The 19027-nt window shown below is 42.0% G+C and overlaps 1 protein-coding gene across 4 annotated transcripts; it reads right to left on the reverse strand.

The window, feature by feature from the left end:
• Nucleotides 1-5055: 5055 nt before the first annotated feature.
• On the reverse strand, nt 5056-18976 carry LOC309625279 (M-phase phosphoprotein 6). 4 transcript variants are annotated; one of them, XM_082384629.1, is made up of 7 exons: nt 18875-18964; nt 16871-16947; nt 13690-13802; nt 12514-12603; nt 8456-8546; nt 6264-6358; nt 5056-5804 (listed from the first exon to the last, which is right to left on the reverse strand). In XM_082384629.1, the coding sequence occupies exons 3-7, from the start codon at nt 13797-13799 to the stop codon at nt 5672-5674; spliced, it is 519 nt and encodes a 172-aa protein (XP_082240755.1). In that variant the 5' UTR covers nt 13800-13802; nt 16871-16947; nt 18875-18964; the 3' UTR covers nt 5056-5671. The 4 variants fall into 4 exon arrangements, with proteins under 4 accessions (XP_082240755.1, XP_082240754.1, XP_082240757.1 ...); XM_082384628.1 differs by lacking the exon at nt 16871-16947 and having other exon boundaries at nt 5102-5804; nt 18875-18976; XM_082384631.1 differs by lacking the exon at nt 12514-12603 and having other exon boundaries at nt 5102-5804.
• Between the last annotated feature and the right edge of the window lie 51 nt (nt 18977-19027).

Genomic DNA, 19027 nt, shown 5'->3' on the forward strand with positions numbered 1-19027 from the left:
ATTGCAGTGGTATGAGTAACTGCTTCTACCTTGCTTCATTTTCCTCCAGGTAACATCTGGGTCCTCCATTACCAGCTCCCTTCTTGGTTAAATACCTGCTAGGGTTTCTGATGATCAAGTGTGGGTTTGTGCTTTATACTCCTGAGGTAGCTCAGGTTTTCTGTTACCACGGACTCCAGAATCTGGCCTATGGCTCAAACAGCACACTTGTTGTTCTCCATTTTTAAGTTGTTGCCATCCCAATGAGGTTAAATGAGAATCTGAGGTGGGAGCAGCGAAGGTTCAAGGACCGATCCACTTGACATGGGTGTCACATGTGGTAAAGTGACATCAGGGACAATGGTCAGAGCAGAGGTCGGAGATGGGGATGTGGGTGTGACAGCCTGCCATGAGTGGGAGAGGAGGAAGACAAGTTGCTGGGAATCATAGTCTGCCAATATTTGTCAGGTTGTCATCTTCATTACCTGGATGGTCTTGTTTGATCCTGCTGCAATTTTGCAACAACACACGATTACCCCTGCTACTCATGGGCAGACAGGCTTTTCTCCCACCCGCACAATGCGGATGGAAGAGAAATTAGCAAGGGATACCATCCAAATTAAATATGCCTTAAGGAGAACAGTGTGATTTTGTACAAGCGTGTCCATGGACTCCTACTTTACAACGAATGTCTGAAACCAGTGCATCTTTTTTCCTGGGGCAAGTGAAAACACAGGGCCACATGGAAAACAAGCTAAAGGAAGGAAACTCCAGGATATAAAATTGAGCTGCTGGCTTGGAAAGTAGTATCCTCTCTGTGTAAATAGTTTCTTTGTCCAAAGAGGGCTAAACAGGGTCCATTTAAGTGTTAATGACTTTCATGATGATTAAAATTAAAATTAGAACTTACCGTGTAGTGAGAGGCTTATAGCTCTATAAAAACTTACAGAGACACCAAATAATTTTAGTAAACTGCTTATGGAAGGCTATGCCTACAGGGAGAGGGGAGGTCAGACCACAGACTCTCTTTTAAGAAGCTGCCAACACACCTTGGACTCAAATGATAAGGCACCTGTGTGTTCTCTGAAGCCAGGACTGGGAAAATGTATGAGTGTTTCCGTAGGCAAGTGGAGAAACTGGTATCTTCATAAAAGACATTAAACACTGGAAGTTCTCTGGAGATTTTCTTGCAATTACTATTATAGCTATATCTTCTCTCCCTCCCCAAATAGCCCACTTTGATAAAGTTCGTCAACCAACTTGAATGTCAGCGAATGGCTGGTTGTATATGCATGAAATGATGATTATCTTTTAAATTGAATTTTGTATCCATTAGCCAGTGGTATTCAGTTTTCTTCCCCAAGATCTGGGAGGGCAAAAAGTTTCAGTCGCCTGATTTGGTGGCTTTGTCTCTGTGGCATTAACCGCTGAAGGGTCTGCTTCCAGCACAGGCAGCTCCCTTAATGGCTGGAGCAAACATCCCTGATCCCACTGGTGGCATCCTCTTCTTAAGTTGGGTGCATGCTTCCTCAGAGACATGATCAAGTGGTTATATTTTATAGTACGATTAGAAATAAACCTGAGCATTGTGAGACTGAATACACAAATGGACAATGGCCAGACCACATACAAAAACAGAATTTTGATTCATAACCTGCAGCAACCAGCCCAAGAAATCAAACTTTATAATAAACAACTCAGGAAGCCAGCCTGCTACAAGCCAGACTTGGCAGGAAGTCAGATGGTTATCTCCAGGGGCAATCCAGGAAGCTAAAAAATAACTTTGTAACAATCAGCCCCAAATGGTCAGGACTTGGTTAATAACTGACAACTTCCTTAATTTTTGTCCCAATTTCCAATTTGGGATCAACTAGAGAAAGTAAAATACGAGACCCTAACCAATGATTTAGGATACCCTGCTGCTAGCTGGCCGCCTATAGCTTTCCCATGCCAACAGTCTCCAATCAAGGCACGCCTAACCCTTCCCTTTCTCCCACTGTAAAGCTTTCCCACTCTCTGCCTGCCTGAGTCTCTGCTAAGGCACAAGTGATGGTGGCTGACTCCCTAGCTATGCAGCAAGCTCAGAAGAAAGTCTTTGTTTTTTCTCATTTGGTTGGTCATTATTTCCATAGCCGTGTGGTTTAAACATGCTCTGTAGGCCAATTGGTTCCCAAATCCATTCATTTAAGAAACATTTATCAAAGCCTTTACTATGAGCCATATCCCTTGCTAGGTGCAGGAGTCAATAAAAAAAGGTAAGATATAGTTCCTGCCCTAGAGGACAGTAAGTAGCTTGACAACTAAGGGGATGAACATGAATGACTCAGCAACCAAGCCGATGGGCATTACTGTGCTGGGCAGTGTTCTCCAAAAAGTGGTCTGCTAACTTCTGGTTACATGAGATAACTTCCAGGAAGTGGAAAGGGTTGAACGTCCTTACTTTAATAGTTGTAAACTTGAATGCAGATTAGAAAAAGCAGGGTTTCAAGCCGTACCAAGCCCATGATTTCAGATATTACTGCTTTAGGATGAGTCTGTATCTGTCACAACCTAGTCAGGAGATAAAAGCCACCCTTATTTTAACAGGGGAAATCTAACATAAACAATTGTTAACGGGGTATTAAAAAGCTAAAAAGGCAAAAAGACAATGCTTAAGGTTATCATGCAGGAAGCTGCCACTCTCAGGGAAGAGGCTGAAATTGTTCAATTTTAGAAGCTTGGAGGGCCCTGGAGAGCTGAAACTCAAGACCTCTGACAAGAAGTTGCTGCTCAGGGTCTTGCCTGGCGGTCCAGTGGTTAAGACTTCGCCTTCCAGTTCAGGGGGTGCGGGTTTGATCCCCAGTGGGGAGCTGAGATCCCACATGCCTCAAGGCCAAAAAACCAAAACATAAAACAAAAGCAATATTGTAACAAATTCAATAAAGACTTCAAAAATGGTCCACATTAAAAAAAAAAAGAAACTTAAAAAAGCTGCTGCTCAGTTAAAACCAGTGTCTCTGAGCTGAGTAGGGGGCCCTGTGGGCCAGGGTACCAGGCAGAAATCTGAGGGGCACCAAGTGTTATCAACAACTGTGACTTGAATGAACGCCCGCCTTTGCTGGGGTGAAGAGGTATTGTTTGGGGGGGGGGTGGGGGGTGGGCAAAGGAAGAGGAAGCAAAGAGGAAGCAGACAGGAAGGGCCAAGCCCTTTCTTCCCCCTCTAGCTTTGCTGTCTCCTTCTGGGCTCCATTGGCTGATCCTAGTAAGGAGGCAGCTGGCGAATGAGAAATGGTGTTTGCCTAGTGCCAGCCCAGCATCAAAAGCTGAGTATAGAAGAGTGTTTGAATCTGAGAAACAACAGGTTAATATTTGCAACAGTCTGTCCCTTGGGCCATTCAGCATACACGCACGCATGAACACACGCACGCACACACACGCTTCTAAACGTGATTAAACTTCCCAGAAGAAAAACTCCGTTTCTACCTAACAAATTGCAAACATCCTTTGTACAAAAGATGTTCTCACTCATCCTCCAAAATCCCAGCAGACATTGTATCCGTTTCTGGGAAACAGTCACACTATTCATCTTATCTCCTGTCAGTTACACCTGGACTTTAGTCATAGACCCATCTGAATATTCTATTATCTCAAGGCTAGGAACAAAGTTAACCCTCTTTAAAAAAATGTACACAATAATAAGAGGAAGGAGGGGAGAGAAGTTAGTACACACACGCACCAAGGAAGAAAAGATGTGAAACTGCTCCGTAACTTGTTCCTGTAATTGGTCGCAAGGCTGTCAGGGTCGCAAGTTAATAACCTTCATTCTTTCCCTACACACTCCATGTTTCCTCTTTCCTCAGCCAGCATCTCAACTGCTCAGGGTTGACACCTGCCAGGGTGACCCAAGACTTCATAGCCTAAAGGGTTGAAATCGTTCCCACCTCTGAGGTTGTAGTTTTCCATTACAATGTGTCACTGGACATGGAAGTGCTAACAACGATGCCCTGGAGAACGCTCTGGGTTTGACAGCCTTCTTCATCACCCATTGTGTAGGAACAACGCAAACGTCCCTGTGCTCCCAAGGTCACATGCACCAGCCAGGAGAGTAAACTTCTTTGCCCACTGACTTACTGGTAAAATGACCAGATTGTTTCAATTTCTGTCTTAATGGGACCACTGTTGTCCTCCCTGGTGGGAGCACACCTTCCTTGGGAACCCAGATCTCCAAACAATGGAGGTCAAAACTGTGAGTGAGAGGAGCCACTCCCTCTGCCTCTGTTGATTCCAGACCATACATTCTGACCATGATGAGAGCAACAGCCCCATCTGAGTGGTGAGTGGTTCAAAACATAAATTACATTTTGTAAGATGGAGTGTTGTACCCCACCTAGGGCTGTGACTGAATCTTCAGTAGACCCTTCCACCATCCTATTACACCCACCGCTCCTGGGTGTTGGGGTATGTGCTCAGACCAGTGAATTCCAGAGGCACAAGCCCACTGCTCCACTTCTTCTATTGGGAAATGGGTTCAGCTATCGGAAGTAAGGCTGTGCAGAATATCATGAGGGATTCCATAAATCCATGGATTGTGGTGCCGGCGAAGCACTGTGAAAAACTTCGAGCTTCTGCCCCAGGATGTAGGGAGCCAGAAGGTGCACTGTCCTCACCTTCACAATGAATTAGAGTCAGATTAACTTCAAAGTCACAACCTTTTCATAACTCACCAGAGAACTGAGGTCACAGAGTAATCTGAATCTAAGGAGATTCAGAGAAAGAGGAGAAATGCACCTCATTTAATTGCTGGGAACATAATTAGATGAAATCAGTATTTCTTAGATGTCCTAGGTACATATCTCCAGATGGACAGACACACTTACACACTTAATTCCATGGGCTTCTGTATTTACTACTTAGAATAAGGTTCAGATTAGGAGATGGTCTGCTTGGTGGTAAATTCTACTGGGCTGAACTATCAAAAATCGATAATTGTTTTTGACCCATAAAAGGCAATTTCTTATGGTTCAACCTAATACATCACCATATTCTAAATTAATGGCTGTTTTTTAGAAGTTACTAATTGGACAAAAGCTCCAATACTGAATTAGACTAAAATTATTATTTGGAAGTATAAGAGAAAGAAAAGTACATGAAAACAGGTATTTATGACAGAACAATTTTTTTTCTTAATTAATTAAAGGCTTTAAACAAAAAAACATAATTCCACACACTGACATTGACTTGGTAGCATGGAAATACTTCAGCCTGGAGAGGCATGTTTGTTCCTGATGAATTTACATATAACAAATTCTCATGACGTTTGATTCCGAAATATATGTATGAATTGACTTGACATGATTATAAACATATGGGCAATTTAAACACTGGTATTAGTTTACATGAGTCAATTCAAGGTCAGTGACTGGAGAACTATATTAAAAAAAATCTGAGATAAAAAATTCTTTAGGAAGCAACCACGTACCTATGTATGGTTGAAGATCAAGGGTTAAAAATCCACTCTTGATGAATATCATTAAGCAAAGGATGTATAACATCCATCACACATCTGTTCCAAAAACAGCATGTTTCCAAAATTATACATGTCTTTACAAATAAACATTACAGCATTAATAACTATAGAGGAACCAAAAGAATGAGTTCCAAAATGTGCTAATTCTCACAAGGCAACCCTGAGCCACATGTTAAGGCATCCGTTTTAATCTTGGGGCTTTAAGAACATCTTCCTTGTTTTAATTGGTTTTATGTCTCCATTTTCATCTTCTTCATAATTGGCACGGTCTCTTTTTTTGGCAAACTTTTTCCCAATTGTCCCCACCAAGGTCTCATATCTGTTAAGATGATATACAGAACAAGTTTAGTTTCAAATAAAAAAGGTAGGAATCAAGACTTGTCAAGAATATCAAACCAAATACGCAACAAAGAATAAGAAAAATCAAAACTTTGATGAAAAGAAACCATCTGATTTAAAATTTATGAACTTCTCTATGAACGATTAAATTCTTCACTGTTTTTTTTTTCTTGGTTTTGCATTATCCTAAATAAATTGAGATGTATATTTTAGAATATGTATTAGAAGCAGCACTAGAAATAAGCCCTCAATTTGCCAGCCTTTGACAGGTATAAATCCGCCCCAGGCCATGTTAGAAGATGACTAAGCCAAGATGACCTCCTGCTGGGGTATTCCCTTCAAAGGTATGGCAGACCAGTCACCGTGTGGAACGAGTGCACATGTGAGAGCCAGTGAATGCTGGGCTCAGATTATAAAGCTGGTCCAAGGTAACAGTTACCTTCTAGCCATTTCTTCATCTGACACATCGAGCTCCACTGTTTCCTCTTCAACTTCTTCTGCTTTGTTCTTAGCATTCATCTGAAGCATTAATTTCTGAAAAATACAACAATGGGGACTAGCAGGGCTGGAAAAAGCTTGTTAAACGAACTGGTGTCAAACGTATTTGAAGGCAGAGACACAGAAGCCACAGAATCTACACGACTAACCAAAATTTATAAGGGATTCTCTATAATACTTTATTCTACAATATGCTAATAGAAGCCAGCTCTGAATTAAAAAAAATAATAAGACAAAGCTCCACTAGATTAGACTTGCTGTTAATGAGTTTAAATGTATTTTAGATCATAAATTTATTAGTTACTTGTATCTAAAGCAGGCACAGTGCTGACACACTCTAGTGATTGGGGGAAAGAAGAAGTAAACTTTCAGATACCCTTTGAACTTCCCAACTTTGGGCCAAATGGGAGAAACACTACAGTCAAGAGTAATTTTAAATGCAGTTTTTGGTGGTGGTTGGGGAAGGGGAGCAGCAAACTGCTGGAAGAACTGGAAGCCTGGCTCTGGTAGAACTGGGAGACCTTCCTCACCCCTGAACACGCGGGCGGATAACGCACTGACTGCCACATGATGTCCACGTGTCATGGGTCTCTCCTTCATTTCTTTTTCTCACGTTAACCTTTTCTTGATAGTTATCCTCTGACAGACTTAAAAAAAAAAAGTACACTACCTTCTTTATCACTAGAAACACATAGATATTAAAAAATGTGTTCTAAGTTTACCCTGCTTATAATAAAGTAAGTACTCTCAAGTTGGTATCATTCTTTTTATAACCAGGTACCTTGAACTTTTCTCACAATTTATGACAGCTCAGATCTGGAAGCCAAACAGTTCAAAACCTTTTCCCAGAGAGAATATATTCAGTGTTACAGAGTGCCAGTAATGAAAGTCATTTTCTAATAACTTCCCACATCAAATCTGGAGGGCCAGATCAACTCCTTTTCCCACTGTATCAGACATACTTTGGAGTCCTTGCCCGCCCAATACCCTAGTCTCTGGGTATCATCCATTCATAATCTTTGCTATCTTTTTTTCCCTTTTACCCCATTGTCCTCTTTGTCTTCCTAATCTAAAGCTTTAAGCAGGCCCAAACAAGGAAATATATTAAAAACGAACACTTTGTGTTGATTCTGTGTAAAGTAAAATTAACACCTTAATGATCATATCCCCTCAAAAAAGGAAAAAAAAGAAAATCAACCTACAATCTTTAAATAAACCCTGGCATTTAGTTTGGTTAACTGTGGTTCCTATAAGCATCCTGAGAGAACTGGTTTTCAACCAGGTTATGATTTTGCTTGCCAAGGGACCTCTGGCAATGTCTGGACACATTTTTGGGGCCCACAGCTGGGGTGTATATATGTATCTAGTGGATAGAGGGCAGAAGCTAGGGACGCTGCTCAACATCCTACAGTGCACAGGAAAGCCCCCACCATAAAGAATAACCTGGCCCCAAACGTCAAGAGTGCCAGGGCTAAGAAACCGTGGCTTCAAGTGACAGTTACAAAACGAAAGCTTTATACCACAAACCTCCATGTGGTTGGTCAAGTACCTGACAGGATGGCTTTCAATATATAAGCCAGAGTTCTAATAATTACTTGTTAAACGAAGGTTTGTGCTTCTCTACAAACCCGAGGCAGGAAAATTAAAATGAACATCTCAGTTATAAGCTGAAGATTTCGTTTCCAGACAAACTTTCCAAAGATTCATTTAAAAATCTATTTACAAGCTTGGATTAAAACCTGTCCATTAAAAAGTCAAATTACTCAAATTTTAAGTAACATTTTTTCCACTAGAAAAGATACATTTATAGATGCCAGAAAATAATTTTTTGTAATAGCATCATATGAATAAAATCCTGACATTCCTGCAAAAGAACTGAGGTAAAATTCTAACACTTAACAGTGGCACTGTCCAGGACTGTACACTGCTATATTAAATTATCTACTCAATTCTATCATAAGACTAGACTGCAATGCCTATAATTTCTTTAAATAGCTATGGCAATATTTCAAGCTTGTTATTTTCTATATAATGAGGAGAAATGGTATCTGGTGGAGAAAAACCTAAACCCAATTATTAGCAGAAAGAATTCAATTGCAAAAATCTTAAATGTGAAGCAATTATATTTAATACCTCAACCTCAGGATTAAATCCTCTGAATGACATTCTTCCATAGAGAAGATCTTCACATAACAAGAAACTCTGCTCTTCTATTATGAAACTCCTAGACGAGAAAATAAACCTGTATTAATACCATGACTACTTATAACAAAGCACAGCAAATAAAAGTCAAGATTTCCAATGAAAAATAGATCTTATGGTTCTCAGCGGAATCAAGTAAAAATACAGTAATATTACTAACCTAGGATTAGAAACAAAAACTGATTAATTTGGTCAACAAAAGCATTAGGAGGCAAGAGCAGCAGGGCACCTGAGTTTTCCAAAAGTGAAGCAAAGGTTCCTTGACATTTATACCCCCCACCAAGTTTTTATTAAATCTGCAGAAATTAGTGTCCTAGGTGGCTTTAAAAGAGTGTTTTACTTGGAGCTCTTCGCTATAAATAACAACTGGCCCTGGATGACTTCAGCAGAGAAGTAATTTATTATAAGGATACTGGTATCTCACAGAATCAATGGGAGAGCTGGGTGAGCAGAACTGGAGAATGGGCAGAAACAGGGTAGCTAGGTGGTTGACTCCAAACCACACTCATGCTACAAAACCACCCTGGTAAAAATGACACTGCTGCTGAGAGGGCATCCAGGAGGCACTGTTGCCCTGGAAATGTGATGCAAGTGTGAATGTTTCAGTCTCCAAAAGGGATTCTCCCGTGAGTCACCAGTTTATGACCCCAATTCCAGGTAAGCATATCCGACTACAGCCCGGCAATCAACCATAAAGCAAGCCAGGAAAGCAAATACTTAGCCTTTATGGCAGATTGTTCCTTGTCAAGCAATCTTGCCCTGCTTCTTGTCAAGATACGCTCATTCATTCACTCACTCCGCAAACACTTGTTAAACCAAACTGTGTGCCAGGTACTGTTCTAGAGCTGGGGAGACAGCCATTACTGAGAGGCTCTGCTCTCATGGAGGGTATATTCTAGAGGGGGGCCAGATAATAAATAACAGACTTATACAATGGATAAACATGAAGAAGGTTATTCCACTCCTGGCCACAATGGAGCAACTGGTACCAAACCAGGCCTCCGACTGTAACCAATGAATTTAGGCACATGTTCTCCTGAATTTTTTATTCAGCCTCTTCCATAAACTAGGGATTCCCTTTCAACTGGCCAATCTTGTTTCTTGTAAAGTACAGGTGATAAAACATCACCAATGTCCCCAGTAAATCATCTCCCTCAGGAAAGCACCATACATATGCATTTAAGCATTCACTTAAGTCAAGAGGTGGACCCAAAGGCCAGGAAAGGATTCATAGTAGGGCCACTGGCCCCTCAGAGGGTTTTCCCATGGGTTTCTATTGGCCCAAGAACTGTAACAATAATATAAAAAGGAGCATAAGTGCTTTGTTATCTACAGCATAGTTTCAATGATGAGCGACACTAATTCAGTTAGCAAATAAGGGAAATATTCATCTATTTTTGCAGATGAGAAACTACTGCTCAGAAAAAAATAAACAAACTTGCCTAAAGCCACAAATAATATGCACGGCAAAACAGGGCAAAAACTCACTGCTGAGAAACAATTCTCTATGGGTCGCTCTTATTTTAGCACACCTTGTGAGTGAGGCGCTAAATGCCCTTTTGTTCCGAAGTATCTTTTTAAGGATATATGCACAGTGAACAGCTTGGAAAGGCAGAGCTTTGCCTTCATTCTTCCTCTGGAGCAAAGCGCAGACTTGCTTAATGCCCAGTATAATAAAGATAATGCCTCCCTTGGAGCCAAGGGCAAGTCTGTCTGCAGTCTAGTATCAAAGACTCAGGTTTCCCTAAGCTCAGGACTTTGCTGTGATGCAAACCTACTGTGGGTGCCACATCCTCCTCCCTGGGATTAGGGGAAATGATGCCAATGTGATGCTCATGCTGCCTGCTGTACTGTGAGTAATAAAGTCCTCTGTCTCTGACTCAGGAATCTCGTACCTTCCACCAGTATCCATGAAACTGTGGCAGGCTAACTTGTCAGTTTGTTAAGTAGGGTCAATCTCAGACCTCACAGTTCTTGAAGTTCACCAGGCCACAATGCACAAGCACGAGAAGCACAGGAGGCAAAAATACTTTTTAAACAACATCTTATGGCAAAGGAGTAATTAAAATGGCTATACTCACATCCTCTCTACCAGGGCACATCCTTTGCAGAAAAACCATATAGCCACAACACAGCAAAATCTTGGATCTGGTAAATTCTATTCCTAGAAATTTACACCAAGTATTTTATGTCAGGTTCCCTGGAAACAGACTCTGAGACAGAGCTACGTGCAGAAGTTTTACTGGTGAGTGCTGCGTGGCAGATGCCCCTCTATGGAAACGAAGACCGCAAGGCTGGGCTGAGGGAGAAGCTAACTTGCAACGTGGCTATGCCAAGACCTCACCCCCTACCAGGAACTCTAGGAAGCCCTGCAGTTGTTCCAAGCTGAGACAAAGAAGCCAGATCCTCAGCCCCCTACATATCCTGGTCACTGGCTAGGGGTGTCCTATAAGGGGAGGTATGAACACTGAACGGCCCTCACAGTCACTGACTTATAGCCCAGTGCAGCTGAATGGCAACCTCTAGACTCCCAGAGCATATACACCATGGACTCTCCAGTGTCACAGATAGCAGTAACCCTCTGGAATAACTCAGATGACAATACCAAGTAAAGATTCACAGACACAAATGAGCAAAAAGAGTGGGTGAATTTCATAATATTCAAGTATAAGGAAACACATGTACTGCTAATATTTCTTGTGCTTTATGCCGCGCACTGTGGTCACTGCTTCACATACATTATCTCATTTACTTCTCATAATGTAAGTGACAGATACTGTTATCACACCCAATATACAAATGACAGAAGACAGGTTCAATAACTTGTCCAAGATCCCAAGTAAGCAAGTAGCATAGGTGGGCAGCAAACCCAGGTCTGCCTGTCTCCAGAGCCCATGCACTTAACTAACCAATCCATTCTACTGTCTCCTTATTTGGGGTGTTAAAACACACACACCCCAGGGACATACCATCCATTGACCCCTCCAGATCTACTCCCCACTCTCCCCACCCCCCCACCATCAATGCCTTGGGAGGCTGATCTGAATGTAATACATGGAAGGGCTCCTTTGCTGTCTGGAACGGCTGGCTCCCTTCCTATGGGATTACTTGGGCTGGCCGTGCCCTCAAGTAAAGGTAGCAGCTCTTGTAAGATGCTCTCTCCACACAGCCTGCCTTTAGATTCAGTAACCATTCCCTCCCCTTGATCCTCCAGGCCTGGAGTGGAAATTATTTCTACTATACAAGCCACCAAGGTGCTGCACTGTCCACAGCGGCTTCCCTACACCTGCTCACACTTTGGTGGTCTCTGTTATACGCTCCTCAAATTACCCAATTTGACAGTGTCATCTCTTCCTGCCAACATCCTAAACTGATAATTCGTTCCTATACATAAATAGGACACTGAATGAGGGCAAAAGGTTATTATTTACTGCTATGGCCTGAATGTTTGTGTGCCCCCCACCCCCAAATTCGTATGTTAAAATCCTAACCCTCAAAGATGAGGGTACTAGGAGGTGAGGCCTTTGGAAAGTGCATAAGTCATGAGTGTGGGGTTTCATGAAGGGGTTTAGGGCCTTAGGAAAGAGACCCCACAGAGATCCCTAGCCACTTCCACCAGGTGAGGACACAGCAAGAAGGCGCTGGCTATGAACCAGGAAGAGGGCCATCATTAAAACATGACCATGCTGATATCTTGATCTTAAAATTCCAGCCTCCAGAACTGTGAGAAATAAATTTCTGTTGTTCATGAGCTTCCCAGTCTGTGGTATTTTGTTATAGTACCTGAACAGACTGAGACACCTACCTCCCTAGGAAAGGAATCTAGAGGTCATTTTTCTGGGACTAATATGCTGTGTTGGGGGAAAAAAAAACAATACTGAAAACAGGATACAAACTGTCTTGCTTTTCAATAAAAGTAAGTAACAAAACATGTGGCAAAACTTTGAGCAAGTTTAGCCAAGGCATAAAATTAAATTATAGCTCCTTACCAGTAATGGTCCCTTCCTACCAACCCCTGCTCCCAAATCCATACCATCTTCAGCATCATCTTCTCCTTCCTCACTAACATCTTGCTTCCTCTGAGAAGCAAGAGAAAAGCAAGTTGAGAAGCAAGCAGAGAAAACAAAGTACCTTCCTTCCATCCCTCCTGGTGGGACGTACTTTCTACCTTTAGAGAAGGATGTCTAACCTTCCAGAAAAGATTCAGAAAAAGTCTGCCAAATGAACCATGAAAAACAATGTGTTAAAAAGAAAAAAATAAATTATAAGGTATGGAAAGGAAAGACATAAATGGGCCTGGAGACAATCAGCAGCATCTTCAGTCATTTGACAAAATTTAAATAAAACTGCCATACCACAGAGGTTACCAAGGTAAGAAAAGCATCAAGGAGAAATGATAAATAGCTTCCAGAAGAATTCAGAAGAATTAATTGATGATGTGACCCGTCACTCCTTCATTCAAAATTTATCATGCATCAACCAAGCTTAGAGGTGGAAGAGAAATGATCTAGTGTGTTATCCAGCTTCAGTAACGACTAGCTGGTGACCCTGGCCTAGTTACCCTCCCTTAAGCTTCAGTTTCATCAACTATAAAATGGATGGAATGATAGTAGCCAGCTCTCAAGTTTGCTATGAGGATTAAATAATTAAGAGATGTAAAGTGCTTAGCCCAGTTCCTAGAACACACTATAGACTCAATTCATCTTAGCTAAGATGACTGGTATTAATAGCAAAAATTTTAAAAAAAGAAAATAAACAAAACATTCTTGACCTGCCTTTACAAAGCTCAGCCTAATGGAGAACTCTGTTACTGAAACAAAACTGGAGAGGCTTGAAGAACACATCTAATGTTCAGAACTTAATATGATACAGAGCACGTTACTGATTCTCATAAAAGGTCTCCAGTTATTACCAGAGACATACAGGCTGGATTCCTTTATTCAATGTAAAAAAAAGAACGATGTTTGTTATAAATGACGGCCGAGGACCAATAAAAATGTATAAATCAAACTAGAACTCTTATAGACTTAATAATTAAAAAAAAATTTGCAAGGCTAGTTCAAGAAACTGAATAGATACTATTTCATGGGTTTTATGTCATGCAATGATCAATCGCATTTAAAGGGATTTCCCTTTGAATGTCCAAAGTGTCATAAAAAACCTACTCTTTCTCTTTAAGCTCGGGCAAATCCAAGTACCAGTGCTCTTCACTAATGATTTTCTTTTCTTCCTCTTCTAGTTGTTTCTTGGTTTCTGAGTCCAGTCCCCTTTGCATGAACTGTCAAAACGAAACAAAATCAGTGTCAGCAACTATTTTTCCCAACTTCCAGTTGAGGAAAACTCAACCTGCCCTCCCTCATTTCTCTGGGAATCCCGTCTCGTGGGTGGGGGTGGGGTGACCAAGCAGCTTAGCCCTGCCCTTGATGACATCACTTCAGGAGGGAGCCTGCGAGAGCACAGAAAAAGCAACATGTGTACTTCCTTTAGAAGACTTTAAAAGAGCTTTACCACATTTTAGTTTTTCTGATTTAATGAAACAGGCAAAAAACCCCAACTGTATTCAGTAAGTATCACGTTAAATATTTCAGTTTTACATAATAGCCAGTGAGCAAGGGCTAAGACAAAAGACTGATCCACAGAGCAGGACAGGCAGCTTGAGACAGAAAGTGAGGGGGGCACAAAGGAGAGGATGCTCAGTACTATCTGAATGTCTCTCTGACCTGGGAAGCCCATCGGCCTTCGCACCTGCTGACCTGGATTCGTAATGCCCTTCTCAAGTCCTTCCACCTGGCCAACTTCTAGCCCTTCTGACATAGGTAAAGCTACTCCAACTCTGTAAAATTGTCCCTGACAGCTGCAGGCGAAATCAGCATCTCTTTCCTAGAAGCTTCCCATGGCAGCTTCAACTAGTCTCAGGACATTTTAATTTCTTGAGTATCTGTTTTTTCTGAAGACCTTCAGGGCAGGGACTGTGTTTGGATCATCTCCGTCAGTACCAGCACGACGAATGATGCATTGTAAGGGCTCTGTGAACACAGATGGCAGCAAAGCTGTATCTGTAACCCCGCTGCTCTTCACTTACATCTATCCTCTGAAACGCTCAACTCTATGGCTGCCCTTTACTCTAAAATCTGCAGAAACTCAACTCAAAACAGGCCAGTCCTGCTGTTAGTCTCTTCCTAGCACAAACAATAGCTATATTTCCTCAGGAGACAGATGAACAAACCAAGAAGTTAACTGCAGCAAAATGATAAAGTATCAATACGGGAAAAAATAAATTCAGAAAACATCCAGGAGCATCCCAGAAGTTAGGTCTAGGGTTCCACTGGTTTCCATTAATCCCCATTTATTTCCCTTATCCAGGCTCCATATTACTTTCCCCTCTACTCCAGCACTTCCAAAAACACAAGCATTTTTAGGCATAAGGGCTTTACCAATGGCTACAAAAAGAAATGAAAAAACTTGAAAAATGTTCACAAATAAAATACAGTGATAACATCAAGTTCTGATGATGATGTAGAGAAACTGGATCACTCCTACACTGCTGGAGGGAAAGTAAAATGGTATAACCTCTGTGGAAAATAGCTTGACAATTTCTTACACAAGTAAACATACACTTACCATAGAACCCAGCAACTGTCCTCTTGGGCATTTATCCCAGGGAATGAAAACTTACATTCACTCAAAAAGTTATACAAGAATATTCACAGCAGCTCTATATGCAATAGTCCCAAACTGGAAAGAACCAAAATACTCTTCAAGAGGTGAATGGTTAAGTATATGGTACGTCCATAGCATAGAATATTACTCACCAATAAAAAGGAACTACTGATTGACTCAATAACCTAGAAGGATCTCAAGTGAATTACGCTGAGTGAAAAAAGTCAATCTCAAAAGGTTACACATTGTAATGATTACATTTCTACAACATCTTTGAAGTAACACAATTATAGGAATGGGAACAGATCCGTGGTTGTCAGAGGTTAGGCATGATAGAAGGGAGTGGGCGTGGCTACAAAGGGGTCGGTCAAGGGAACTTGGTGGTGACGGAACAATTCTGTATCCTGAATGTGGTAATGGTTACATGAATCTACACATGATAAACACTCTCACATACACCTGCCCCCACACACGAAGGAGTGCAGGTAAAACAGTGAAATCTGAGCAGGCTCTGTGGATTGTACCACTGTCCATTTCCTGGCTTTGCACTGTACTCTAGCAATATAAGACAGGGAGGTGAAGTGGGCACGGCATCTCTCTACATTTTTTGCAACTTCTTGTGAATCTATCATTATTTTAAATAAACATAAAAGAAATGTTTGCAATCTATCTGAAGTGTTTTGTGGTCCTCATCCTTTCACCTCTGTGTCTATAGCCTCACCACAGGAAAGAAGAACTGGCAATTTCTGTAATGCATACCCTGTACTTCCCACTCCTTCTGCCTCTGCTACTCAACATCATGCTTCAATTTTCTGCCTGGCAAAATATTCCTCTGGGAAGGCCCAGAGCATGTGTCCTTTGGGCCTTCCCTGACTTTTTTGGCCAAGCTCTTCTCAGGTCTGTTCCCATAAAAGAATACCTTTCCCTACTTCTAAGACAGCCTTATGAACACTGGCTCATTATGCTTTTTCTGCGCCTCCCAAAAGACTAAGATTATGAAGAGTAGACCATGTCTTTTGTTCATCTTGTATTACTGGTACTCAGGCATAACTTGGTACCTGAGAAGAACTCAATAAATTTTCTCTGAACGTGAGTCTAGACTTGTCTTATTTTTCCAGACTCCCTTTCTTGGATGGTTCTCTTTAAACCTAGATGCCTCATTTCATCACTTATACTCTTGGTGGCGAAACTCACCAATCCTGCCCAACTGCCCTTTTACCTCCTAATTTTAGTCAGGTAGATATTATTTATGGTATACAAAATACACAAACACACACACACAAACATTCTGTACACATGGAAAGGACAGATCATCCTGTGAATATGAATCAAGCAACTCCCCAATTCTCCTGACTCTACAGCATCTAAGAACATACTCTAAAGATAGTGATTTAACTTTACTCACAACTGACGGCCTAGGGCAGGTCTCACAAACTAGTACAGTCCTTAGGCTGGATGTATATTGTTGTGAATAAAGCTTTACTAGAACAAGGTCATATTCATTTGGTTCTGAGCCACAATGGAAGAGCTGAGTAGTTGTAACAGTGGCCGTTTGGCCCACAAGACTAAAGTCTCTTTACAGAAAAAAATTCACTAATTTCTGTCTTAAGAGTCCAAAAGAGCTAAAATCACAAGTAAGTACCCTCTCTACAACCATTCCATCATACTGACAGACCTTCCACCTACCTCCTTTACTTTCTACTTCTGGTCAGGATCACCCTCCAGCCCCCAGTAGCTGACCAAGACAGAGGAATTCGAGTACACTAGAAAACAAATGAGTCAATATTAAATCCTCAGCCCTCTCATTCCTACTCTACAGTTAGCTCTGGCTGAACAGCTACGCTAGATAAGGAAACCTAATGCAGCTGCTCCATTGCTTCTCAAAGGATACCCCACTCTATCTGTATATATTGTGTCTCCTGCTATCCTGCCAGTAAGTTCTTTCTCATCAATGGCTGAAGTTGCTAACCCACATAGAGACCCTGGGTAATTTTTTTCTCTTTCCTTTGCTTCCAATGTCCAGTTGTGTCTTCCCCAATCACTCAAGTAGGGGTGGATAATTTTTTTAAGTTAACTTCTTCCTTCCTAATTCCAGAGTCAGATAGTTGGTCTGAGCCCTAATTACCCAGCACATCTTCACTTGACTTATTCCAAGAGCTAAAACAACTGCTAAAATCTTTTCAGTGTCTGCTTTGCCAATCCACTTCTCTGAAGCTTACATGTTACAAACCATAAGCAAAAACAAAAACTCTGTTCAGTAAAGATTCAAATTTTGCTAATATGCTTGAAAGAAGTACTTTAGAAATGATAAATAATGCTATGATTTACCCTGCACCCTCACTCTCCCTATTCATCCCGAGTTACACCCTAGCTCAACTCCACTCATGTCTTGCACATGCAACGTTTACTCTCCAGTCTTTCAAAACGTTATTCATGCCTTGCTTCCTTTCACTGGAAATTCCATTATTCTGTAAACATGACAGCTAACAGTCTGCATCTATGAGCGGTGTTCAGCGACAAGCAGTACAGATAGTAATTAAGAGCAAGGGCTTTGAAGCCAAACTGACTGAGTTTAAGTCCTGCCAATACTCTTTATTAGCTGTGTAACTTTGGGCAAGTTACCTACTTCTTGTTTCAGGTGCCTCAGCTGTAAGAGAGGGATAATAATCGTGCCCACCTCAAAAGGTTATTACGTGGATTTCACACGTTATAATATGCAAAGCACTGAATGTCTACCACATAGCATGTTTGCCACTACTATTAAGTTTTAAGGTTTGGGTCTTTCTCTTGTTTTAATTCCTGTATTAATTTCATACACCCTTGTCTTCCCCCACACAACTCCGAAATTATTTGGTTAAACTGATTCAAATTCAAATCTGAAAATCACTTTTCTTTCAAGTTGGGTGACATAATTCACTTTCACCTCAACTCTTAAAATTCTCTCCATTCCCACCATCACCTGAAACCCCTCACCCAGATCATCAGTTCTAGCTGGTCGTTTAGGACTGCAGTTTGGTCCCTTGTCGGGTCTTTCTTTCACCAATGTATTCTCCACTGGGCAGTTAAAGTAACGGTGAAAAGTAAAAAGCACAGCTAATGATACTTTCCCCGGTGCTCAACTGCTTCCCAATGCTCACAAGATAAAGAAAAAAATCCTTAACCTGGCCTAAAATTCCTTGCATCTTGTGATTACTGTCTCCTTTTCCAGGCCCATTTCTTGCTACTTGCTTTCCAGACATACTGAATGACCTCTAGTTCTTGGAAATAACGGATTTGGGGGGTTTTACCTCTCAGCGAGTTCTGAACTCGCTTTCCCCACAGTCTATGCCGCTATGCACCCAACCCTCCCTCCTACCCTCCAGTCTCTACTAGACGCCACTTTCCTCAGAAGCCCAAGTTCCAGGGGCTTCCGGCGACTCTAGCATCACTGCACTTAGTACACTGCATTCTAATTGCCTGCTTAGGCGTCTCTCCTATCCGGCCGCGGGCTTTAAAAGAGAATCCGACGGATTTCTAATCCGGTTCCCAGTGCCTAACGCAGAGCAGGCGCTAAGTGAATGAATGACCGCGAGAGCTGGAGGTCCTCCGGGGCCTCTCGAATGCCCCCATACGCCCGCCGCCTCGGCTCTAACCACGTCTGGAAGACCGGGTACTCCCGCCGCCCGACCCGCATCCCTCGCGTCCCCGCACCTTCATGCGCAGCAGGTTCTTGGACAACTTCGTTTTGCGCTCGGCCGCCATACTGATCACCCCAGCCGCCGCGCTCCGCCACTAGGTCCGCCGCGCCTGCGCAGTGCTGCGTGCGCGTCGGCGCCGTCTACGTACATCACGTCGCCCCGCCCC

Source organism: Balaenoptera borealis, assembly GCF_965194805.1.
Source record: "Balaenoptera borealis genome assembly, chromosome: 3".
NCBI lineage: Eukaryota > Metazoa > Chordata > Mammalia > Artiodactyla > Balaenopteridae > Balaenoptera > Balaenoptera borealis.